Here is a 27,113-nt window from a genome sequence, read left to right on the forward strand (position 1 = left end):
GGATTGGACACTCTGGAGGCAGGAAGCATGCTTCTGCTGATGGGTGAGTCCAGAACTCGGGGACAGTTTAAAAATAAGGGATAGGCCATTTAGAACAGAGTTGAGGAAAAACCTCTTCCTCCAGAGAGTGGTGGATATATGGAATGCTCTGCCCCAGGAGGCAGTGGAGGCCAAGTCTCTGGATGCTTTCAAGAAAGAGATGGCTAGAGCTCTTACAGACAGAGGAATCAAGGGTTATGGGGATAAGGCAGGAACAGGATACTGATGGTGGATGATCAGCCATGATCATTATGAATGGTGGTGCTGGCTCGAAGGGCCGAATGGCCTACTCCTGCACCTATTATCTATTAATTCTAAAATCCTGAGGTTCAGGTGATCACCAAAACACAGATAGTTTCATGTGGAAAACGTTTAACCCAGGATGAACTCTAGATAATCCCTACTCTGTACTCTTCATTGGTATCAGCAGTCAGATTGGTTGTATTTGTTATTTATTAATTTATTCTCTTACTCAAGAGAACATTCCTGGAAAGGCCAGAAATTAAGAAAACTATGGTGAGCTGTCTTTTTGAACCGCTGCAATTCATCCAGTGTAGGGACATTCTTGTGATTTGAACTTATCCAAGTTACATTATTCAATTTGACTTTTCTCCAACAGTTTGGTACAACTGAAAGGCACACAAAGCCATTTCAGAAGAGTAAACAGTAAACCACATTACTGAGATTTGAGTTATGAGTAGGCCTGACCAGGTAATGACAGATTTCCTTCCCAATAAGGGGAAGTAATGAACCCGACATGTTTTTATTATAATCTAATAAAATCATGGATACCATTTCAGATTCCATCTTCATTCCAGATTTATTACCTCCATCTCTGAAGGTGGGTTGAGATATTTTCAGCTGGAATCTATTGGCAAACAATGTGTCTTAACAACTAATGGACAGATTTCCAATAAAACATGGTACGCATTGCATATGGCCCAAGGAATAACTGATGCATTTTTGACAATGGTGAAAGGATCTGTTAATACTGGGAGAGAGGGAAAATTGACTTGTTGAAGAATGTTGTGATTGTCTCAGCTGCCAATGTGGAATGTCACAGTATCAAACGTGAGCAGAGCTCTCAGAACAGATTGCTGTTCACAGCTAGGCCTGAAGCCTCCTCCTAAAAGGTCTCACTGAAGCAAGTTATTTTTTCCACTTGCAGTTACAGAACAACCAGACCCAAGTCAAGAATGTGATGCAATACGAACCACTTGCTTGATATGTGGAGCTCCAACAGCAGTCATCATCCAAGTCTAAGCAGCCCCTTCGATCAGCATCATATCTACCAACTTAAACATTCATTTACTCCATCACCAATATAGAGACAACTGTCATGCTATATGCAACATTCACCACAGCAACACCCAAATGCTCTTTTGATTGCACCTTGCCAACCTACAACCTAGAAAACAACAGCAGATGCCTTCTCCAAGACACAGAGTTGGAGCTACGTTGCCTGTCCTTCATTATCAGTGGGTAAAAATACTAGGACTCCTTTCCTAACTGCTGTCAGGGAGCACATGCAGCAGGTGCACGAAAGCAATTCAAGAAAGCTGGACACTAGCCCATTCTAAAGGGCAATGACAATGGACAACAATTGCTGACCTTGCTAGCAAGGCCTTCATCCCAACAAATATAAACAAAAAAGGTTTGAAAATACTAATAGAAGACAACAAAACACAATAAAGCATGGACTGAGAGTAATTTATGGATGTATTTTATTGAACAGACAAATTACAAGCAGAGAAACTGGACTATTTTAATTATTTATAATGACAGTCAAGAACACTGTACAGAAAAAAAGTCAGTTAACAAATCTAAATCAGTAAATGGGCTGCAGAAGTTAGATCTCTCGTCCAGTTTGTTACAGTGGGCTTTATCATGCAGCATCTCTTATTTGACAAAGAGAAACTCTATTAGGGCTCTTTCAGTAGCATCACTATTCAACGAAACTTAAATACTTCTGACTGTCATGTACTGTTAATCATAAGAGAATAATGTAGCACAGAAGGGGAGCAGTGGAAGAAGGTGAAACTTACTTGAAATCAGAAGAGAATTGTTGTTCCAAAACATTCAAAAATCGGAATACAAACATTAAAGGGGAATATGAGTCCACAGTGATCCTTGGCCATAAAAGCACACCACAATTCTGGCTACAATGTAAAGAATGCGTGCTGTACTTGAACCCGAACCCATAAAGAAGGGGAAAAAAAAAGTATCATCTCAATTAATTTCAAAAATTACTATGGATAATCTGGCCATAGGCTTCATGCTGCAAATCTTTTTTTTAAATTGCTGTGCAGCTATTATTGGCAAAGAACCAAATGCTAGTTCAATTGTTTAAAGCAGATTGAATTTGCTGTCATCAATCACTGAACAAAACTCCCTTAATGCATACCCCTGCCGTCTTTGTTTGCCTTCTAGACTAGATTATATGAAAATCAGACATGCCAACTGTATTAAAGGATTTTTGTCTAGCCCACACTATTTAGATTTTAATGACACAGAGACATTCTAATCCTCTTGAAATCAAACTCCTACAATGAATTGTGTCGTGAAAAGATGGATTTCACTTCCAATCCTAGTATAATAACAACGTAAAGCCTAGAACATACAGCTCTGAACAAGTAAGGAAACATCATGCAATTCAATGCTATTTTTTTCCTCTTTTGTTTTTGAATCTTCCAAATATTAAACATTTACAAAACAGTGCAATGCAACAGGAAAATTCTTTCAGCCCGTTGGAGAATGATCAAAGACAGGGATCTTTATTTTTCTTCACACCACTGATTCTCTTTACGAACCTGTTTTTAAAAAAAAGCAACAGTGAAAAAGATGCATCCAAAGAGGTGGAATCTTGTGATCTGGGCCACAGATGGCTGTGGAAGCTCAGTCATTGGTTACGTTCAAGGCAGAAATCAATTAATTTCTAATGATAAAGGAATATGAGGGAAGGACAAGAAATGGTGTTGAGCTAGAAGATCACTCAATCTAGAATGGCACAGCAGGCTCAAGGACTAAAAAGGCTACTCCTGTTCTATATTCCTAAGAATTCTGCTTATATATTTGAACCAGTCTAAATAAACTAGACATTTTACATGCAGAGAGAATAAAAAGTAGTACAGTTACTCCCCATTTTAGTTTGGCTCTTTGATTTAGGGCAAAGCATTTGTTCATTTCAAAACCGGAAAATATAAACTTTCAAATGCTTTCTGTAACTATGAAATTGAAATTAAAACTAAGAGTTGTTGTTACCTGGGCTTCTTCTTCCTCAGTGAAGTCATTTTTGATGTTGAAAGTCTTACGAATTTCTTCTGGAGTTTTACCTTTGATCATATTTGCTACTGTTTTGCACGTCACGTCAAGCAGACCTTTGATATCCAAATAGTTTGCAGCCTAAATAACAAACAAATACTGACATCTCAACCGTATATTTCCACCATATCACCAAGCCAAAAGTTAACTGATAAAAAGATTATAGCGAAAAAACTACAAGTATTTTAAAACAGAATTGCAGGTAGTGATTTCTGTACTTAAAAGGGATTGTGGTGTTGAAGAAACTTACTGTCCACACAGTTGAGAATGGGAAGAAATTTTAACTTTTTAAAAGTAGGGCCAGAAGGCCTTTTCTGTGCTCTAGATCTTTAACTTTGAGACCAACTGTACAGCCTTAGTAAATACTGTCTGCTCTACTGCTTCTTTGCTAAACTCAATCTTACTAAAATTTTCAGGAATAAATTTTCTGGATGCTACCCAAATAACCTGGCAAAAACATACTAAGGGCAATTTTAAAAGAAACTGTTATTTTTCAATTTTATTTGAAACAGTTTGATTTGTTACAGTCACTAAAATTTTCATCACTTCCAAATGATGTTGGGTTTCTCTTTTTGTATGTGCGCAATTTGCACCACCTGGAGGTGATGTATCAGCCATTCCCAACTCGAAAAGATCTCAGTGGATGTAGAAGCACAATGAAAGGTTTCAGAGGGGTGAGATAATTGAGGGAGGTGAAGGGTGAGAAGAAATTGGGATATTGGGAAACTGAGAATTCATCTAGTACAGAGATGACAGAGATGAATAAGTGCACATTGGGATCGAGGACGCACACATTTTGATTCAGATAGCGGGAGAATGAAATCAGGCCAAAAGGAGCTGATGCTGTCATGAGAGCACAAAGACAATAGCTTGCATCGCTGATACTTAGCCGGAGAAAGCTAGAACTCATTCAAGAAAGAAATGAGCTGTCACAATTACACACAAGGGAATGAGGGCAAAACAGGAGGTGAAAAGTAACAGCACAGCATTTATCAAACTTATTGTGTGAAGCTAATATCGTGTCAACGGACACTACTGTTGAAATGTAGCACATAGAGGAGGGAGCCAAAGATAGATCCATTTTGAGAGGTATGGAACTCTACCGAGAATAACACAGAGGTGAGAAGAGAAACTATTACTAGGTTGCCAAATCTACCATCAGATAAAAGAATAAAAACAAACAAGAGCCACCTTACAGAGTGACTCAACACAGAAGTACCGTTTGGAAGGTGTGGGTTGTTGTAATGAAATCTGCCAAGGTCAGAGTACAAGGAAAGATAACATACATGGTCAGAGAAACAAGGTTGTTTGTTCTTAAACAAAAACAAAGTGCTGAAGAAACTCAGCAGGCCTGGTAGCATCTGTAAGAGAGACAGAGTTAGCATTTTAAACATTAACTTTGTTTTTCTCTCCAGATACTGCCAGACCTGTTGGGTTTCTCCACTATCTGTTTTTCCATTTCAGTTCTCCAGCATCTGCATGCCTTTGTGTTATTCTGTCGCTTGCTCTTACTTGGAATGGGCTGTTTCAATATTGTGGCAGTGAGAAAAGCCTGCAGGGGCTGAACAGAATAAAAGTTCAATGCTGCTATATAATGAGCCACTAGGAATCAAACTTAAGTCGCCTGCAAAAGTTGATGCTTAGTTTCTTTCAAAATCCTTGTGGAAATACACTGCTCTGCTACCAAGCAAAATTAGAAATTCAGATTCAAATGTACATCCCATTTATGATACACAAATGCACAACCCTTTTGGAAATCTGAATTGATTGATAATGGTTCAAAGAAGTCAAGAATAAATTTTAAGCTCAGTTTTAGCACAAGAAATTTAGAATTTTATACTTTTTAATGATCATAGGCTGGCAGATTCTGGCATCATGGTGAATGGTGCTCACTATGGCAAGTTATTGAACATGGCCTCTATCCATGATACAGAACAAGAGAAATGAAATGGGCAGGTGACTGAAGTAGATTAGAGGTTCATCTGGAGAACCGAAGACTGTCTAAATATAGAAGTCAAACTGCCAAGCAAGCAGGCTGGAAGCAAAAAGAATAAATTTACAGTTTTTGTTAATATACTTTCAAAAGAATACTGACCAGAATTAGCTCAAACAGTGTTCCTTGGTCTACTTTGAGGAATTCCTGATCCCATACTGGAATATCATCTGTTCTCTTTTCTTTGTTCTCATCATCTTCAGGAGGAGGTGGATCATCCTTGTGGTGAGTGCACCACTGAATCACCTATAAGCAGCAACAGATGGATAAGTGTATATGGATGAATGAAAAATGTGGAACTAGAAAAAATTTGGATGAACAAAAAGGAATAAAATCTTCACTACAATACCAGAGTTATACTTTGCCATATACAACGGTGCACTTTATCTTATAGGCTTTGGGAAGATTAAAAATATAGTAACTTTCTAATGAATTTTGTTATGGTAATTGGTGCCAGGAATTGAATTCTTTCCACTTTGCATACCTATTTAATTGCATCAATCCTAGATAAAATCACAGGTAAGATCCCTTTAATCTGCTAAACTTCAATCTCAAAAAAGAACCTGTTGTGACGTGAATGCAAATTTTACTCTGCTGTTTATTGCTACACTGTGTCACAAGCTTTTAATTTGTAGGAACTGGGTTGACATTTCCCAAGTAACGTATGCTGTTGCAGATAAAGGGGAACCAGGGGATATGCTGCATTTAGATTTCCAGAACACATTGAATAAGGCCGCATCAAAAGGTTATTGAGAAAAATAAAAACTGCATAGGGGATAAAACAGTGGCCTCCATAGGAGATTGGCTGGCTAACAGGAAGCACAGGGTAGGAATAAATGAACCTCTCTCATGCTGGCAGGATGTCACAAGTGATAGTTTGGGGCCTCAACCAGCATACCTCTTTTTTTTTGCTTCTGGACAAACCTCAGGTCTGTTTGCTTCCAAAAATCAGAAGTCAATGCTATAATCCCCATCAGCATGCCAAATGCCATGCACGGTATATTGCAGCAGCTGCACACACAGTTTACAGGGAACGCTAATCTCAATTCTTTACTATTGATATGAAGGATTTGGAGAAAGGGCTGACAGCCTGTTTGCTAAATTTGCCAATTACACAAAGATAGATAGGAAAATGAATTATGAAGAGGACATAAAGGTGCCTACAAGGGATATGGATCAGCTATTTGAGTGGGCATAGATGTGGCAAATGGAGTACGAAGAAGGAAAATGTGAAATTATTCATTTTAGCAGAAAGAATAAAATAGTACATTATCTAAATGGCTTGAGGTTGCAGAGCTCTAAGAAAATAAAAATCTGGAATTTCTAATGTACGAGTCTCAGAATATTAGCGTGCAGGTACAGCAAGTCATCTGGAAAGCCAACAGTGTGTTGTGTTTTATTGCAAGGGGAACTGAATGCAAGAGTAGGGGGGTTTTTCTTCTTCAGAATGAGATCACATCTACAGCCTTGTGAACAGTTATAGTCACCACATTTATAGAAGGTTACTAATACATTAGAGGCACTTAAAGAAGGATTATGAGACTAATACCTAGAATGAACAGTTTGTCTCATGAGGAACAAAGAGAAAGGCTAGGTCTTTAGTTTAGACGAGTCAGAGGTGACTTAACAGAAACATGCAGATCTCAAGCAGACTTGACCGGGTGCATGTCAAAACGACGCCTGCTCTTGTGGGAGAATCAACAAGTAGGATCAGAGTTTAAAAACAGGGGGTCACCCAATTAAGACAGAGATGAGGAAACTTTTTCATCTTTAAGGGTTGGCAGTCTTTGGAATTCTCATCCTCAAAAAGGCAACTGATGCAAAATGTTTTAATACTTTTAAAAGGTAGAGCTAGATAGATTGATTACTAAGTCGAACAAAGATTATCAGGAATATATTAGGATTGTCAAATTGAGGTTAAAATCAGATCAACCAACACCTTCTGGATGGCAGAGCAGATTCAAAGAGCCAACTGGCTTATTTTTGTTCACTGCTTGTGTGCCCATAACCCATTTTTCACAGCCTTTCAACACAGAGAACTAAGTTTTTATTTCACTAGCCAAGGCTGAATTCAAATCCAGATCGCAGCAACCAAAGTACAACTTTTGGCCCACTACATCAATAATGGTTCTGTAAAATCCACACAAATACTATAGCACAAAACAAAATGCTGCTGGTGCAGGAAATCTAAAATGAAAGCAGAAAATTCCAGAAACGCTCAGCAGGTCAGGTAACAACATCTCTGGTGAAAACGTTAACATTTCAGGTTTTTGATCTGTCAGAGCTAAGAAATGCAAGAGATGTTATGTGTTTTAAACATGTGAAAGGGAAGGTCCAAAACCAAAGAATGGAGACAGTGGTGACAGGGTAGGAGTCAAGATGAAGGAACAAACAGTTTGATGGTGTATAGCTAAAGGATGCAGTAATGACACAAGTTAAGAAACAAAGGGTACGCCTCAAGGTGACAGAATGATGACCAGCGATTGTCCAAAAGCAAAATAAGGGCAAAAAACAAAAGAGAGACTGGTCTTAAACCAGCAACACAGTTGTACTTTGAAATGGTTGAACTCAACATTCCATCTGTGCACCTGAAAGTGAAGATACCTTTGTGTTGAGTGTCATCAGAACATGGTAATACCCCAACGACAGAGATAAAGTTGCCAGAAAGGTGGAGAATTAAAACAACAGGGGACTGGAAGCTTAGTCATGCTTGCATACTGAATAGTGATGTCCTACAGAGGCCCAATCCCACATTTGGTCCTCCCAACATAAAGCAGGCTGCATTGTAAACAGTATACTAGATCTAAAGCAGCACATGTAAATCACAGTTTCATCTGGAAAACGTGTTTGGGACCATGAGCAGCGAATAAGTTAAAAAGCAAATGTTGTATTTCCTGCAATTACACAGAAAAGTGCTATCCGAAGGGAACCAAATGCTCAGCGTGACTGAGAATACTGAAAAGGGAGGTAAACCTGTGTTTCACAATGGCATCAAGCGAGAGGAGATAGAAATGACAGAGGATGGTCAGTTGTACATGGAGATACATGGAGTGGAGGACGAGGATAGCAGGAACCCCATCACAGCTCTGAAAAAGAACAGCAGAAGGAAGAATATATCCGAAGGGCGTATCAACTATGATGGCAGGGGAGTCCTCACTCAAGAAGACACAATATGGAAGACTGTCATTTGAACACTTTTTATTTTAAAAATTAAGTTGGTTTAAAAGAATTGTTCAACATCTTTTCCTGTGTGGGGGTAATCCCATGCAACTCCTAGGGCTCGCGCAAATATTGACAAATCACAGGAGAGCCCATTTTCCAAGGACAAAATGAATTCTACAAATGAAATCAGCGCGGAAAATAATTATGTGAAGATTTATGAATATACAGCAGGAAATAATGGGCTAGTGATCAAACAATTTTTAAAAAATCAAAAACAGAACACAAAATTCTCAAGACAACACTTGGAAATAAGGAGGTTTGTGCAACAATTGAATTAGAATCGGTGACACCATGAACTACAGAAAAGCTTACATTGAGAAGTGCCTCATCCTTGAGATGTCTGACGTGTTTGAAATTCAATTAAGTATGGTCACGGTTGGTATAGCAGTAAATTTGAGTTAATGTGTACATAGCAAATTCCTCTTCAAACAGCTCGCATGCAGCTTATCTAGATTTAAATGATGTTGGTAGGGTAGGAATGTTAATGAGGAAACCAGAAAAATTACCTATTTAAGCAGGTTTGAAACTTTTATCTAGGTTTAAAATCTAATCCAAATTGTGATTACACTGACAATGCTGAGTTCCTATTATACTACATTAAAATAGCTGGAGTGACACTTCAACTCTCAATCACTACCAACTGACCCAATCTTAATAACATCTTCATGAAGAATTCTCTCTCCACAGAATATTACCCAAGATCTACGTTTAAGATGACAAGACACAGGAGGAGAAATAAGCCATTCGGCGCATCAAGTCTCATCTGCCATTCAATGACATCATGGCCGGTCTGATAATTCTCAACTCCACTTTCCTACCTTACCTGATTAAAGTTCTGTCTACCTCCGATTTGAATAATTTAGAACGACCAAGTCTTTACAGACCTCTGGGGTACAGAATTCCACAAATTCACTAGCCTCAGAGAAATAAAAATCCTCACCTGTCTGAAATGAGTGTTCACCTTACTCTGATTATGCCCTCCAGTCCTAGACTCTCCCACAAGAGAAAAGCAAAATCTCTACATCTACAGTATCAAGCCTCCAAGAATCTTATATGTTTTAATATGTTCTCGTCTCATTCTTTTGAAGCCCATTTAGTTCAAGCCCAAACTATTTAGCCTTTTCTCATTAAGAAACCCCCTCTATATCTGGAATCAACCTAATGAATCTTCTCTGCACTGCCACTAATGCCAGTAAATCTTTCTTTGGACAAAGGGACCAAACCAGTTCACAATATTCCAGGTCTGGTCTGGTGAGTGTCTTCTACAGCTTTAGTAGGACTACATATTTTTATATTTCATTCCCTATGAAAACAAAAAGCCAACAGTTCATTTGCCTCCCTGCTGACCTTGGGATGCTTGCTTTACTCATTTAAATTATATTCCACTCTTCTATTCTTTTTGCCAGATTGCATAACTTCATGTTTCACCACATTATATTCCACCTGCCAAGTGTTCACCCACTCATTCAACCTATCGATATTCCTCTGTAGACTGTGTCCGCCTCACTACTTGCCTTCCCAATCTAAATTTGTGTTATCCACACTAACTTTGTGGTGGTACATTCACTTTACTCGTCCAAGTGATTAATACATATTGTAAATCATTGTTTCCCCAGCGCTGTACCTGTGAAATTCTGCTAGTTACAGGTTGCCACCTTCAAAATGCCCCCTTATCCTATTTCATTCTTCAATTAATTAGCCAATCCTCTATCAATGCTTACATGTCACCTTCAATACCATGAACTTCTATCTTATATCCTTATGTGCAGTAACTTTTCAAGCATGTATGGAAATCAAAACATATTATGTCCACTGGCTCCTCTTTATCGATCCTGCTTGTTACCTCTTCCGAAAACAATATAAATTGTCAGGCTTGACCTCCCCATCATGAAGCTATGCAGATTCTGCTCGATTATATAATGTATTTGTAGCTTCTCTTCAATTACCTTTTATAATGGGCTTATTTACCCAACAACAGATGTTAGGCTACCTGGCCTATATCTGCTAGGATTATTTTTGGTTACCTCCCTGTTTTGCCTATGGGTGTTATAGTGGTACCTTTCCAATCTTCTGGGACTTTTCCAAAATCTAAGAATCCTTGGAAGATCTACCAGCACTTCTCCTCCTTCTGTAGCTGCTCCTTCAAGATCCTAGGATGAAAACCATCAGGCCCAAGGGACTTTGTAGCCTTAAGCTCCATTAGATTCCCTGGAGCTTTTTTGTCCCCCTCACCAATGAGTGTTATAGTGTTCATTTCCCCACACTACCACCATTGAAGACGGATGCAAAGTATTTATTCAACTCCTTTGCCACTTCCTGGTTCACCATTTCCACAGTATCATTCTTTTAAGGTTCCTATGTTCACAGTGGCCTCTCTCTTATATTTAATATATTATATTTGAAGAAGCTCTCACTGTCTAGTTTGCCTTCGTAACTTAATTTCTTGCGTTTTTTGTCATTTTTCATTGGTATTTAAAGATTTCCCAATCCTCTGCTTTACCACTAATCTTTGCAGCATAGTATCAATTTGAAAGAAAATAAAAACACACAATCAAGTTCCCTGGTTAACTGTGGTTGATTTATACCCTTCCTAGAATCCATCTTTCTCCCTGGGATGTCTCTGTGCTGGGAATCAAAAAGTAGTTTCACAAACATCTGACAATGCTGCTTAACCATCTTTTCCACTAAACTCCATTCTCAATCCACTCCAGCCGAGTCTGCCATCATCCTTACATAATTAACTAATTTAATTCAGCACAATCATTCCTGACCCAAATTTGCAAACTAAAAGCTAACTTCTACTACATTATGGTCACTGGTTCCTAGGGTATCTTTTACTCAAAGATCATATATTAAATCTACCTCAATACAAATGACATATTCTCAGGTTTACTCACACATTGAAGTAATATTGTTCTGCCTTCTTACCTTTTTCAGAATTGCAGCATTGACATTTGGGAGCGGAACAGGATCATCATCACCTTCATCATCCATCCCCAAATCTGTTTAGAACAATACACGATTACTTAACTGTCATTATCCATCATGCTTTCCTCACTTCACACATAGAAAGTTAGCATGTTTTCAGTATTAAGTGCTTCAATTCCCCCCACCCCAGCTATGTACTAAAATATGCTTAAAATATTGATACCCATTGACTCCATTCAAGTCTTCAGTATAACAATGCATCTAAGACCAGTCACCAACGTAAGAGGAGGATAATGAGATCAAAAAAGCCAAAATCTAGAAAGTGTGTTCTATCTTATGTCTGCTGTTTCTTAAGCATATTCTTAGAGCACAGAGATTTTGGGACAGTCAGTCAAGTATGCCAATTAGCACAGACTGGAAAAAGGCTTGATTTGCATGTCTTCTCATCATCCAGATGAGGGCAAGGACGGAAAGAAAAACAATAAACGGGTCTTTTAAAAAAAAACCTGAAATTTAAGCAAACAATCAGAAAGAAAGATGAACAAGGTTATTTTATGCAATCATTAAATATTCATAACTTTGGTATTGGTTTAGGTCATCTTACACTTGTTATGAGAAATTCCTTTGAAAAATATCATTACTACTTTAAATAGTTATCTTCTTTAAGCAGATAATTCTTAGTGAACCCAAAAGGCATATATTAGCAATTGTAAATCAAAATTTGTTCAAACTCTGCACTTTACTAAACAAAGAAACTTGAGGTTGCTGAAGGATAATTAACGAGTAAACAAGATTATTCCCGAAGAGAAAAATGCTGACCCTCCAACATGGTCTTGATTGTCACAGACTGCTTTGCTATCTCCACATCAACTTCAAATATTTCTCCATCAGAGCTCTGGAGTTTAATCGAAGGCATCTGAAAGTAAAAATAGGAATTTCAGGGCATTAAAAGTCACTACCAGCTGTTGAATTCTGCCCCACCCCAAAACCCATTCAAAAATACAATGCACACAACTTAAGCAAGGTGCTTTCCCGTCACTAAAAAATACTGAATTTTGAACTTTAAATCTGAGTTGCACAATTCACTGCAACAGGCTTGCTGGTGGCACTTGGCTTAAGGCAACACTTACAAATCTTAATGCGATGAGTTCAAATTCCACTCCAGAAAACTGAACACATAACTGCAGCAACATATTGATGGATTGTTGCATTGACAAGGTAGCACCTTTCACACAAGAAACTCAAGTATATGCACATCCAAATCCTAGCCAGCCTTTACTCTCAACCAACACCTCTAAGCAGATGATTTAGGCATGATCAATGCATTGAAAGCAAAACCAGATAAATAAATGTGGGGGAAAGGATATTTTAAGAAATTAGGTAAAGCAAGGTCAGATGTGGTGTTAAATTTTTAAATGTTTTCTAATCAACCTGTCCAGTGATGTGAAAATACACCTCTGGAGCAGCTAGGACATGAATCTGGGTCTCCTGGCCCAGATGATGGGACAATACTACTGCACCATAAGAGCCCCTGATATTAATTGTATTTTGAGTGTATTTAAAAGAACAAGAAGGAACAAAAGAGAAGTACGGCACAGGAACAGGCCCTTCAGCTCTCCAAGCCTGTGCCAATTATCATGTACTGATTAAATTGAAAAAAAAACAATCCTTCCAAACTTATTCTGTCCAAATCCCTCTATTCCCTCCCTATTCATACAACCATCAAGATGCCTCTTAAGTGTTTGAACATGCCTGCTTCCACCACCTCCTCTGGCAGTATTCCAGGCTCCTACCACTCTCTGCATGAAAATCTTTCCCCGCACATCTCCCTTAAACACTTGCCCTCTCACCTTGAGCCTGTCCCCTTGTAATTCAAACTTCAACTTTGGGGAGAAAAGCCTCTGACCATCCATCCTATCCATGCCTGTCATAATTTTGTAGAACTCTATCAGGTCTCCTCTCAGCTGCTGTCTTTCCAGTGAAAACAACCCAAGTCTTTTAACCTTTCCTCATAGACAATGCCCTCGGGATCAGGCACAATCCTGGTGAACCTTCTCTGCATTTTCTCCAAAGCTTCCACGTCTTTCTAGTAATGTGGTGACCAAAACTACACACAATACTCCAAACGCAATCTAATAGGGGTTTTCTATAGCTGCAACATGTTTTGCCAACTCCTGTACTCCATGCCCCAGCTGATGAAGGTATGCATGCCATATGCCTTTTTAAATCACTTTGGCCACCTATACTCCCACTTTTAGGGAACTGTGGACCTACACACCTAAATCCATCTGTGTGTTAATGGAATAACCCTTAGGAAAACTAACAGAATAATTCACACCTAAATTTGATCCTTCAAAATGCATCACCTGGCATTTGTGTGGATTAAACTCCATCTGCCATTTCGGTGCCCAAGTCACCAATCTATATCCTGTTGTATCCTTTCACAATCATCAGCACTATCAGTATCTCCACCAATCTTTGTGTCATCTGCAAACTTACTAATCAGACCATCCACATTTTCGTCCAAATCATTTATATATTACAAACTTCAGAGGACCCAAGACTGATCCTTGTGGAACACCACTAGTTACTAATCTCAATTCTGAAAATTTCCCTTCCACCGCTACCCTCTGTCTACTATGACCAAGCCAGTTTTGTATGCATCTAATCAGCCCACCCGGAATCCCATGTGATTTTAGTTTTAGTACCTATCTGCCACATGGGGCTTTATCAAATGCCTTACATATAAACTACATCCACAGTTCTTCCTTCTCAGTTATCTTAGTCACATCTTCAAAAAAATTTGATCAGGCTGGTGAGACATGACCTTCCCCATGTAAAACCATGCTGCCAGTCGCTAACTGGTCCATTTTCTTCCAAATGTGCATCCCTCAGTATCTTCTCCAAGAGCGTCCCCACCACGGATGTCAGACTCACTGGCCTATAATTCCCTGGACTACCCCTGCTTCCTTTCTAAAATAAGGGAACAATATTGGCTAATCTCCAGTCCTCTGGAACCTTGCCTATGGTCAAGAAGGGTTTGAAGATATCTGCTAAAGCCTCAGCTATTTCTTCCCTTGTGTCTCACAGTAATCTGGGATAGATCCCAAGTGGCCCCAGGGATTTGTCTACTTTAATGCAATTTAGGATACCCAAAACTTCTTCCTTTAATATGTTGACATTCTCTAGTGTATTCACACACTCACCCCGGACCTCAACATCAATCATGTCCTTCTCCTCGGTGAAAACCAATACAAAGTAATAAATACAAAGTATTTATTAAGGATCTGTCCACTTGCTGTTGCTCCACGCACAAGTTCCTTCCTTTGTCCTTGAGGAGCCCTATACTCTTCCCTGCTACCCTCCTTCTTCCAACATTTGCATAGAAAGCCTTGGGTTTCTCCTTGACCCTGTTTATTAAAGACATTTCATGGCCCCTTTATCCTTTCTGATTCTGTATTGAAGTTCCCTCCTAATTTCTCCATATTCAAGGGCTCTGTCAGTTTGTAGCTGCCTAGATCTATTGTATGCTTCCTTTTTCCTTTTGACTAAGTTTACAATTTCCCTTGTCACTCATGGTTCCTGGATCCTGCCATTCCTATCTTTCAGTTTTGCAATTTAATAAGCATGTCTTTAAAAGCCTTCTACATGCCAGATGTAGATTTGCCCTCGAATAACCACTCCCAATCCACATTCACCAGTTCTTGTCTAATATGGATGTAATTGGCCTTTCCCCAATTAAGCACCCTCACCCAAGGGCTACTCTTGTCTTTGTCCATGACTACTCAAAATCTTATGGACTTATGGTCACTAAGACCAAAATACTCTCCTACTGAATCAATCACCTGTCCTGGCTCATTCCCTAATCCCAAGTCCAGTACGGCCTCCTCTCTGGTTGTGCTGTCAACATTCTGCCTCAAGGAGGTCTCCTGGACACATCTAACAAATTGTTCTCCACCCGAGCCCTGGGCTGTCAGGGAGTCCCAGTCAATAAGAGGCAAGCTGAAGTCACCCACCACAACTACCTTGCCTTTTTCACACCTTCCTGGTATCTGGCTACATATCTGCTCTTCTGTCTCACATGGCCTGTTAGGAGGTCTCCAGAAAACTCCCAGCATTGTGATTTCACCCTTCCTATTCCTGAGCTCCACCCATAATGCCTCACTAATGCAAGATCCCTCTGATGTATCCTCCCTCAACATAGCTGTGATGTGATCCCTAATCAGAATTGCAGCTTCCTCACCCCTTTTGTTTCCCTTTCTGTCCCATCCAAAACAGCAATATCCTAGAATGTTAAGCTGCTAGTCCTACCCCTCTCTTAACCATAATGGCAATAACATCCTAATTCCATGCAACAATCCATGCTCTTAACTCCTACTGCTTGCCTGCAGGTGAACTAACTAGGAATTTAGTTTTACTCCAATAAACAGCAGCAAATTGAAACTGTGGTTGATGGACCAAGAAATGCATGTTTTCAGTGTGTATCTCAGTTAATAAAGATTATAAAATGTTGAAATATTGGTTCCAGTTCTATCCTTCACCGCCTGACTCTCCGGGATACAACAGAAACTCACGTAAAGCATACATACCAGAATACATGTGTTAGACTGAACAACCCATTTAGCATTGAAACATTCCACGTCATTGCATAAATTAAAGTTGTTAACCTTCATGAAGTAGATGGACAACAGTGATGCGGATACGAAGCGCACACATTCAATCCATTATTCTCACATGCAAAACTACCAAGTGGAACTTTACTCCATATTTTTTCTTAATCATGGAGTTGACACTTAGCATCAAGTTTGGAAGAAACATATCTAATGTATACAGTACATTTAATTTCTTACTGCAAATAGGCCGTGGATGAAATGTTAAAATTAGCAAACAGGTTGGATAATCAGAAGGGGATGCAGGGAGTGAAAGAAATCGGAGGAAAACAAAATGCCAGATCAAACAAGGGAAGAGATGAGGAACAAAAACAATAAGGGAACGAACAGAACATAGGAGCAAATTACTACAGATGCTGGAATCCACACTGAAAATAAAAAATGTTGGAGATCACAGCAGGTCAGACAGCATCCATGGAGAGAAAAGCAAGCTAATGTTTCAAGTCTAGATGACTCTTCATCAGAGCTGACACCAAGAACGAAGGGCCAGATTTACACAATGTGGGGGAAGGTCGGGGTTTGGTTGGAGGAGTGCTGGCGGTCAAAGCACATTGCAAGTTTAGATTAATTGACTGGAATGGGAGAATGGCAGAACAATGGTGTGTCTAACTACCAGACAGGAAAGAATATACAGTCCCATGACAGTAGGGAGAAGGGAGAGAGGACATGATTGCAGAGAATGTAACAAGGAAAGCTAAAAGAAACGGAGGAACGGGTTCGCAATTTGAAAGTGTTGAACTCAATATTGAGCCCAGAAAGTTGTGAAGTGCCTAGTTTGAAAATGAAACATTGCTCCTCAAATTTTTGCCATGATCCACTGCAGCATTGCAATATACCAAGGACAGACAAGTGGGCCTGCGAGCATGAACAAACACACCGATAAAACACAAGTATTAAAACATGGCTAAAAGTAAAATAAATAAAATTTCTAAAGATAAATCAAACATTTGAGAAACATATAGCAATTAGAAAATAAAGAGGAACCGGAGGCAATAAGTAGTGAGAAGGCAGATATAACAGAATACAGTCATAAAAGGATAGGACTGAAGAGTGTAGAATATATCATGATAAGATAGGGAGGGAAGGAAGGACAGAGGTAGGATTGAAGACACACTAATTAGATAGCAATGGCATTAGAAAAAAGAAGCTATGCCAAAAAGGTAGATTCGACAACAAATTGCCACATAGAGAAAAGGTGGAGCAGGGCATGTGTATCCAAATATGTTAAATGAGTATAACAGAGAACAGTCTTGCACAGTTGTCACTATTCCCAAATAAAGTTCCATGAAGCAACAACAGTAGAGAGAATTAAGTTTTTACTATGTTTGCAGCATTTCTTTTTAACCTAGCATGTAAAACATAAAAAGCTGGATCACAACAGACTACTGATGGCAATGAGTCAGAACAGATGTCACAAAGTTGCATTGGGAATCACTGGGATTGTAGACAGAGGCTGGTGGTAGAAGATTGTTATTCAGACTGGAGGCCTATGAAGAGAAGTGTGCCGAAAGGATCAGTTCCAGGTCTACTGTTGTTCATCATCTATATCAATGATGTGGGTGAAAATATAGGGGGTATGGTTAGTAAGTTTGCGATCACACCAAAATTGGTGACATAGTGGGCAGTGCAGAAGGTTATCCAAGAGTTCATGATCTTGATCAGATGAGCCAATAGTTCGAAAAGTAGCAGATGGGGGTTTAATTTAGATAAATGAGGTGTTGCATTTTGGTAAGGTAAACCAGGGCAGGACTTACACAGTTAATAATAAGGTCTGGGGAGTGTTGATGAACAGAGGGACCTAGGGGTTCAGATTCACAGTTCTGTGAAAGTGGAGTTGTAGTAGACCCGGTGGTGAAGACGGCATTTGGCACACTTGCCTTCATTGGTTCGAGTATTGTGTATAGGAGTTGAGACATCACTTTGCAACATTGGTAAGGCCATTTCGGGAATACCATGTACAAATCTGGTCACCCTGCAATAGGAAGGATGTTCAAGTAGAGACGGTAACAGGAAAGGTTTACAAGGATGTTTTTGGGACCAGAGGATGAAAGTATATGGAAAAACAGGACAGACTCAGACATTAATCCCTGGAGCATCCAAGGCTGAGGGGTGACCTTACAAAGGTGGAGAAAATCATGAGGGGCATGAATAGGGCGAATAGCCAAGGTGTCTTTCCAAGAGTAGGAGAATCCAAAACTATACGGCACAGGTTTAAGGCAAGAGGGGTAAGGGACCTGAACGGTAACCTTTTCCACACAGAGGCTGGTGCATATATGGAATGAACTACCACAGAAGCGATAGCGACATATACAATTACAATCTTTAAAAGACATTTGGATGGGTAGATGAATACAAAAGGTTTAGAAAGATGTGAGCCAAATGCAGGCATATGGTATTAGTTCATTTAGGTTGGTTCAATTGGGCCAAAAGGTCTGTTTTCATGCTGTATGGCTGTATGATTCAACAACTCTAGTGATCATCCTCACATTATTAAGGGAATAAAGCAAAGCATTATAATGGAACAAGTGGATTTTAATTCGCGGAAGCTAGGGGAAGTAAATGGAAAATTTACTGAAAGAAATAGAAAATCAGGAAGATAATTGAGAGAGTCTGGAAAAATATACCCTAGTACAAAGAAAGAACAAACAAGTCAGGAAAAAAATACATGGTTAGATTTAAAAATAAGGATACACCAATTAGATTGCATATTTTTAAAATGACATCTTCTCAACATATCCCACCGTGTTAAAAATGCATTGTTGATAGTTGTTTGGTCAATATCATCATCAAACCATTTCCCTTTTCCAATCAATCCTTGACGGAGTACAAAAGTTCTTAACAGTGTTCTTTGAGACATCTATGTTACAGCCATTACATCATAGTCACATGTTGCAACAGCTTCCTTCCGACTAGGAGCATCAACATACTCACTCCTCCATCATTTCTTCACACACTACTTAATTACCTATTCCCATATGGATTAATACATAAAACAAAAGTGCTGGAGAAACTCAGCAGGTCTGGCGGTATCTGTGGAGAGAAAGACACAGTCCAGTGGCCCTTTGTCAGATGCTGTCAGACCTGCCGAGTCCACGGCTCTTTGTTTTGTTTTATGCTAACACATGGCCCTAGGGACAATTCAAGGATTACTACAGAGAGTCGTCATGTAAACAGGCCCTTTGGCCCTAACTGGTCCATGCTGCCCACTCAGCTAGTTCCAACCGCACTTATTTGGTCCATATCCCTCTAAACCTTTCTCACCTATGAACCTATCCAAATGTTTTTTAAGAATGTTCCTGTAGTGCCTACCTCAACCATTTTCTATGGCAGCCCATTCTGTATACGCACCACTCTCTACGTGAGGAATCTACCCCTCAGGTCCTTCTTAGGGAAAGTAAATGGAAAATTTACTGAAAGAAATAGAAAATCAGTAAGATAATTAAGAGAGTCTGAAAAAATATACCCTAGTACAAAGAACGAACGAACAATCCACTCTCACCTTAAACCTATGCCCTCTGGTTTTCAATTCCCCATGCTTGGGGAAAAAAAACTATATACATACATCCTACCTATGTCCGCCATGATTTTATATACCTCAATAAGGTCACCCCTCATTCTCCTACTTTCCAAGCAACAGATTCCCATCCTGGCTAACCTGTCCTACAACTTGGGCCTACTGGCCTTGGAAACATCCTTGTAAATCTTCTTTGTATATTTTCGAGTTTAACTATATCGTTCCTATAAGAGGGTGACCAAAACAATAAACAATGAAACAACATTAGCAACCCTACAGTCTCCCTGAACTTCACCAGTGGCTAAAGATGAAGCAAAAATCCCTGCTCAGGCCTCTGTAATTTCTTCCCTAGCCTCCCACAATGTCAGAGAACGGACCTGATCAGGCCCAGGGGATTTATCCACCCTAATGTGCTTTAAGGTTGCAAACACGCCCTCTACGGTAGTATATATATGCGGTACAAACCATCTCCACTTGTTTCACTTATCTCCTTAGCATACATGATTTTCTCCTCAGTAAACATGGAGGAGAAATATTCATTAAAAACCTCTCCCCATCTTCTGTGGCTCCACACACAGACACCCAAGCTGATCTTTCAGGGGACCTATTCTCTCCCTAGCCACCTTTTTACTCTTAACATAGCTATAGAACTACTTTGGGATTATCTTTAACCTTATCTGCCAGCTGCGTCTCATACCCTCTTTTTGCTCTTCTGATTTCCCTCTTAAGTGTGCTCCTACATTTTTTTATAGTCATCTAGGGATTCACTTCAGCCCAATAGTTTAAACCCAGTGCATGCCTTCTTCTTTTTCTTGAGCATAGCCCCAATATCTCGCATCAGCCAAGGAGCCCTAAACCTACCAGCTCTTCCCTTCACCTTAACAGGGACGTACTGTCCCTGGACTCTTGATATCATCCTTTTAAAAGCCTCCCATTTGCCAGTCATTCCCCTTCCTTCAAATAGACTCACCCAATCAACCTTTGCTAAACCATGCCTCATGTCCAGGCCTTTTACACCCTGGATGGCCCAGTTAATAGAGAGGAAGTTAAAATCTCCAACCAATACCACTCTATTATTCCTACAGGTATGTGCAATCTCTCTACACATCCACTCCTGTACATTTGATTATAGTTTATTTGTCTCTGCAATTACCTGAGAAATTTAATATGGTGTACATTATACTGGAAGAAGCGATCAAAAAATATTTTGAGGTAGAAAGAAGATAAATGATTAATTGATTAAACTAAGAGGATAAACTGCATGATCACAAGTTGACACATTGAGGAAGGGATAGTAGAAACTCAAGTGTATCTAAACAAAAATCATTAGAAAAGGGACTCATATCAGAGAGGACATATAGATTCATACAGTGCAGAAAAGGCCCTTCAGCCCATCAAATCTGCACCAACATAACTCCACTAAAAATATGCTAATCCTAATTTCCTGGACTTGTCCCATTTCCTTGAATATTATGATATTTGAAGTGCCATCCAAATATTTTTTAAAAAGTTTAAGGTTTCCAGCCTCCACTACCTTCCCAAGGTCGTGCATTCCAGATTTCCATCACCTGCTGGATGAAAGTTTATTTTTCCAAATTCCCCTTGAATCTCCAGCCCCTTACTCTAAAACTATGCTCTCATGATTGACCCACAACCAAGGGAAACAGCTGCTCTTACTCACCTTGTTCATACCCCTCACTACTTTATGCATCTCAATCATGACCCCCTCAGTCTTTTCTGCTCTAGGTGATTAAATCCAAGCTGATCTGGTGTTTCTTTATAGCTCAATTTCTCCATTCTAGGCAACATCCTGGTGAACCTCCTCTATACCCCTCTAGTGCCATCAAGTCTTTCCAGCAGTGGGATGGCCAGAACAGCTGACAGTGCTCTGTACAACTCTAACATAACCTCCTTGTTCTGATACTCTATGTCACAACTGATGAGAGCAAACATACACATGCCTTCTTAACTAGCCTATTCACGAGCTCTGCCAACTTCAGGGATCTGAGAATAATTACCCAAGATCCTTCTGTTCCTCTAAGCTACCTAGTGTCCTGCCATCAACTGAATACTCCCTCATCTTGTTTCTTCTTCCAAAATGCATCACTTCACATTTGTCACAGTTAAATGCCATCTGCCATTGGTCTGCCCATCTGACAAACCCATCACTATCTACCTGTAGTCTATTACCATCTTCTTTGCTACTAACCACTCTGCCAATCTTGGTGTCATCTAAAACGTTTTAACATTCCCCCCACGTCATCTATATCATTTATGTATACAACAAACAATTGGATCCCAGTCCCAATTCTTGTGGTACACAGCTGGACACCAGCCTTCAGTCACTCACTAAGACTTCTAACACTACCCTTTGTGTCCTATTACTAAGTCAGTTTCTGATCCATCTTGTCAAGTTTCCCTCAATTCCACAAGCTTTAACCTTAGAACATAGAACAGTACAGCACACAACAGGCCCTTCAGCCCACAATGTTGTGCCGACCATTGATCCTCACGTATGCACCCTCAAATTTCTGTGACCATATACATGTCCAGCAGTCTCTTAAATGACCGCAATGACCTTGCTTCCACAACTGCTGCTGGCAACGCATTCCATGCTCTCACAACTCTCTGTGTAAAGAACGCGCCTCTGACATCCCCTCTATACTTTCCACCAACCAGCTTAAAACTATGATCCCTCGTGCTAGCCATTTTTGCCCTGGGAAATAGTCTCTGGCTATCAACTCTATCTATGCCTCTCATTATCTTGTATATCTCAATTAGGTCCAATGAAAAGAGGCCGAGCTCAGTCAACCTCTCTTCATAAGATAAGCCCTCCAGTCCAGGCAGCATCCTGGTAAACCTCCTCTGAACCCTCTCCAAAGCATCCACATCTTTCCTATAATACGACGACCAGAACTGGACGCAGTATTCCAAGTGCGGTCTAACCAAAGTTTTATAGAGCTGCAACAAGATCTCACGACTCTTAAACTCAATCCCCCTGTTAATGAAAGCCATAACACCATATGCTTTCTTAACAACCCTGTCCACTTGGGTGGCCATTTTAAGGGATCTATGTATCTGCACACCAAGATCCCTCTGTTCCTCCACACTGCCAAGAATCCTATCCTTAATCCTGTACTCAGCTTTCAAATTCGACCTTCCAAAATGCATCACCTCGCATTTATCCAGGTTGAACTCCATCTGCCACATCTCAGCCCATCTCTGCATCCTGTCAATGACCCGCTGCAGCCTACAACAGCCCTCTATACTGTCAACGACGCCTCCGACCTTTGTGTCGTCTGCAAACTTGCTGACCCATCCTACAATCCCCTCATCCAAGTCATTAATAAAAAGTACAAACAGTAGAGGCCCGAGGACAGAGCCCTGTGGAACCCCACTCACCACTGACTTCCAGGCAGAATATTTTCCTTCTACTACCACTCGCTGTCTTCTGTTGGCCAGCCAATTCTGTATCCAAGCAGCTAAGTTCCCCTGCATCCCATTCCTCCTGACCTTCTGAATGAGCCTACCATGGGGAACTTTATCAAATGCCTTACTGAAGTCCATATACACCACATCCACAGCTCGACCCTCATCAACTTTTCTAGTCACATCCTCAAAGAACTCGATAAGGTTTGTGAGGCATGACCTGCCCCTCACAAAGCCGTGTTGACTGCATTTGATCAAGCCATGCTCTTCCAGATGGTCATAAATCCTATCCCTCAGAATCCTTTCTAACACCTTGCAGACAACAGATGTGAGACTTACTGGTCTGTAATTGCCGGGGATTTTCTTATTTCCTTTCTTGAAGAGAGGAATTACATTTGCCTCTCTCCAGTCCTCAGGTATGACTCCAGTGGAGAGCGAGGATGCAAAGATCTTCGCAAGTGGCGAAGCAATTTCACTTCTCGCTTCCCAAAGCAGCCGAGGACAAATCTGGTCCGGGCCTGGCGACTTGTCAATCTTAATGTTCGACAAAATTTTCAGCACATCAGCTTCCTCTATCTCTATCCATTCCAGCATGCACACCTGCTCTTCAAAGGTTTCATTCACCACAAAATTCATTTCTTTCATAAAGACAGAAGCAACAAACTCATTTAGGGCTTCCCCTACCTCCTCAGACTCCACACACAAGTTCCCTATGCTATCCCTGATCGGCCCTACTCTTTCTTTGACCATTCTCTTATTCCTCACATAAGTGTAAAATGCCTTTGTGTTTTCCCTGATTCCTTCTGCCAAGCCTTTCTCGTGCCCCCTCCTGGCTCTCCTCAGACCATTTTTGAGCTCCTTCCTTGCCTGCGAGTAATCCTCTCTAGCTGAACTTGACCCTAGCTTCCTCCACCTTATGTAAGCTACCTTCTTCCTTTTCACAAGAAGCTCCACCACTCTCGTCATCCAAGGTTCCTTTATCTTACCCCTTCTTGCCTGTCTCAGAGGGACATATTTACTCATCACTCCCAACAACTGTTCCTTAAACAGTCTCCACATGTCTATAGTTCCCTTACCATGGAACAACTGCTCCCAGTCCATGCTTCCTAACTCGTGTCTAATCGCGTCATAGTTTCCTCTTCCCCAATTAAATATCCTCCCATTTTGCCTAATCCTCTCCTTCTCCATAGCTATGTAGAATGTGAGGCAGTTATGGACACTATCACCAAAATGCTCTCCCACCACAAGATCTGATACCTGCCCCGGCTCGTTTCCGAGCACCAAGTCGAGAATGGCCTCTCCCCTCGTCAGCCTGTCAACGTACTGCATTAGGAAACCCTCCTGAACACACCTTACAAAAACAGCTCCATTCAAATCTTCTGCTCGAAGCAGGTTCCAATCAATATTAGGAAAGTTAAAGTCACCCATTACAACAACCCTACTGCGTCCACACTTTTCCAAAATCTGTCGACCTATGCTTTCTTCAATCTCCCTGCTGCTATTGGGGGGCCTGTAGTAAACCCCTAACGAGGTGACTGCTCCCTTGCTGTTCCTAATTTCCACCCATACTGACTCCGTCGGCAGATCTTCCTCGACAATGGAAGCTTCTGTAGCTGTGATACCCTCTCTGATTAGTAGTGCTACACCCCCTCCTCTTTTTCCCCCCTCCCTATTCTTTTTAAATGTTCTAAACCCTGGAACATCCAGCAACCATTCCTGCCCATGAGAAACCCATGTCTCTGTTATGGCCACAACATCATAGCATCATCACAACCTTCTCAGTCTCCTCTGTAGGACACTGTCAAAAGCTTTGCTAAAATCCATATAAACTACATGAACTGAACTTTCCTCATCCACACACTTGATCACATTTTCAAAACTTATTTAAAAATTTGTTGGATATGACCTCCCTCTGACAAAGGCATGCTGACTTTCACTAATTAACCCATGCCTTTCCAAATTGGCACTAATTTGCTCTTTCAGAGTTTTCTCCAATAGTATCCGTACCACTGATATGAGACGCAACAGTCTGTAATTTCCTGGTTCATCTCTCTCATCCCGCTTAAAAAGTGGAACCACGTTCGCCATCATCCAATTCACTGGCACTTCTGCTGTGGCTAGCGAAGAATTTTTAAAAAGTGTCAAGACGCCTGCAATTTCCTGCCTCACCTCCCACAGCAGCCTGGGTTGCAATTCATCTGGGCCAGGGGATTTTCTGTTTTTAAGCCCATCAGAGCCTCCAATACCTCCCCACTTCCTATGTCAAACCATGCAAGTGCCTCACAGTCAATTTTGTTGAGGTGCGTATCATGTTGTGCTTTTCCAGAGTGAAGACGAAAGGAAAGTATTCATACAATACCCTGCCAATATCCTGCAGCTTCACACACAGCTTGCCCCCTTGGTTCCTAAAGGGTCTTATTCTTTCTTTGGTTAACCTCTTCCCTTTGATGTACTTATAAAAACACCTTTCAGATTCTCCCTAATCCTGTCTGCCAGTCCTTTATCCTAGCTCCATTTTGCTCTTCTAATCGCTTTAAGTTTCCTCTTACACTTTCCGTATTCCTTTTTAAGGTTGTAGCTGAATCACTCCCTTTGGAATTGCTATAAATTCTACTCGTCTTCTTTATCCAGTCCTGAATTGTCCTAGACATCCAGGGTTCTGAGAATTTATTGCTCCTAAGTTTCCCTCCAAAACAGCACATGTTGGACCTGTACTCTCTCCAGTACCATTGTTGAATTCATAGAGGCAAAAAAAAGATAAGGTTAATGCAGTTACATATGAATTTTCTAAAAGAGCTTTCATAAGGATATCACCAAGCAGATGTGAGAACATGTGGAATCAATAAACAAAGCAGTGGAATGGATAGCAAGCTACTTGTAAAACAGAAAAGGAGGTGAAGGCAGCAAAACTGATGAAAGATGCAAACTGGTGATCCTGAAGAGTTGCTACTGGAAATGTTGTTGTTGAACAGTCACAATTCAAGAATGTGAAGAACAATTGCAATAACACCCATTAATAGAGAAGCTTACAACAAAACACAAAAGAGCATCAATAAAAACAGAATGGCAATTATAAACTCACTCAAAGAAACTTCGATATAGCACAGTGCACTTCGTAAGAATATTAAGGCCAGAAAGGAAAAACTTGAAAACGAGGGCCTAAATAAAGCGGAATAGCAGAGGTATTTGGGGCCACTGTTATTGAAATCACAGGGTTTACTCGAAAGAATTAAAACTCACAATTGTTAAACTTGCATAGAATTTTGGTTAGATTACACGGAGTATTGTGAACAATTCATAAATCCATTATAGAAAGGATAAAGAGGCGACGGAGAACATGGATTAAAAATATGTGGAGTGGAACCAGAAATGAGATGTCACTCCCACTAAAGAAGGCTGAAATCTGACACTAAATTACTAGGTCCAATGTTTTCTGGGTTTGTTCTGTTTCCCTTTTAAATCCCATCAAGGGAGGCTCTTTCCCCCCCCCCCGGGGAAAACAGAAAGTGTCCCCGAGAGGTTTAAAGAGCTGGACCTGCACAAGATGCGGTGTGGCAAAGCAAAAAATGAAGGGGGTGGGGGGGGCACAAGATGACCTACTTGTCAACACAGCGCGGAGCTGGCAAACCGCAACCACTTTAAAAAACAATGAGAATCCCGGTCTCACCCTTCACCGGTCTTCACAGCAGTCTCCGGGCCCAGGCCCTCGCACACACTCACCGTGGGAGGCCGCCTCCAGCTCCAGGCGCTAAGTCTGCATGAACCGAGAGCGACACGGACACAGTAGGACCCCGCTGTAGAGCTGTCTACTCAGCGCCGCCAAATTGTCGGCCACAGAGGAAGGAAAGGTCATTTCTCTCTCAAATGATCCCGATTCATTTTTAAATCCCAACTCAAGGTTTAACTTTATTTGCCGATCCTGTAATTATTTGGCATGGCCGTTTTGCAAAATTCTAGACCGCTCTTCCCCCACCGACTGTGTTAAAGATGCATTCGT

General features: G+C 40.5%; 1 protein-coding gene across 4 annotated transcripts; it reads right to left on the reverse strand.

Annotated features, from left to right (window-relative positions):
• Positions 1–1,740: 1,740 nt before the first annotated feature.
• LOC125458503 (S-phase kinase-associated protein 1) lies at positions 1,741–27,113 on the reverse strand. 4 transcript variants are annotated; one of them, XM_048543822.1, is made up of 6 exons: positions 26,837–27,113; positions 12,323–12,419; positions 11,504–11,577; positions 5,456–5,599; positions 3,301–3,441; positions 1,741–2,849 (listed from the first exon to the last, which is right to left on the reverse strand). In XM_048543822.1, the coding sequence occupies exons 2-6, from the start codon at positions 12,417–12,419 to the stop codon at positions 2,814–2,816; spliced, it is 492 nt and encodes a 163-aa protein (XP_048399779.1). In that variant the 5' UTR covers positions 26,837–27,113; the 3' UTR covers positions 1,741–2,813. The 4 variants fall into 4 exon arrangements, with proteins under 4 accessions (XP_048399779.1, XP_048399778.1, XP_048399780.1 ...); XM_048543821.1 differs by having other exon boundaries at positions 26,784–27,113; XM_048543823.2 differs by lacking the exon at positions 26,837–27,113 and adding an exon at positions 26,717–26,739.

This window comes from Stegostoma tigrinum, chromosome 13 (genome assembly GCF_030684315.1).
Source record: "Stegostoma tigrinum isolate sSteTig4 chromosome 13, sSteTig4.hap1, whole genome shotgun sequence".
Lineage (NCBI taxonomy): Eukaryota > Metazoa > Chordata > Chondrichthyes > Orectolobiformes > Stegostomatidae > Stegostoma > Stegostoma tigrinum.

Coding starts and splice junctions, on each gene's coding strand:
- LOC125458503 (XM_048543822.1), bottom strand. CDS start 12,419: ATGCCTTCGATTAAACTCCAGAGCTCTGATGGAGAAATATTTGAAGTT. Junction 11,578..12,322: donor AATCAAGACCATGTTGGAGG/GTCAGCATTTTT, acceptor TGTTCTAAACAG/ATTTGGGGATGGATGATGAA. Junction 2,850..3,300: donor CTGAGGAAGAAGAAGCCCAG/GTAACAACAACT, acceptor TTTTAAAAACAG/GTTCGTAAAGAGAATCAGTG.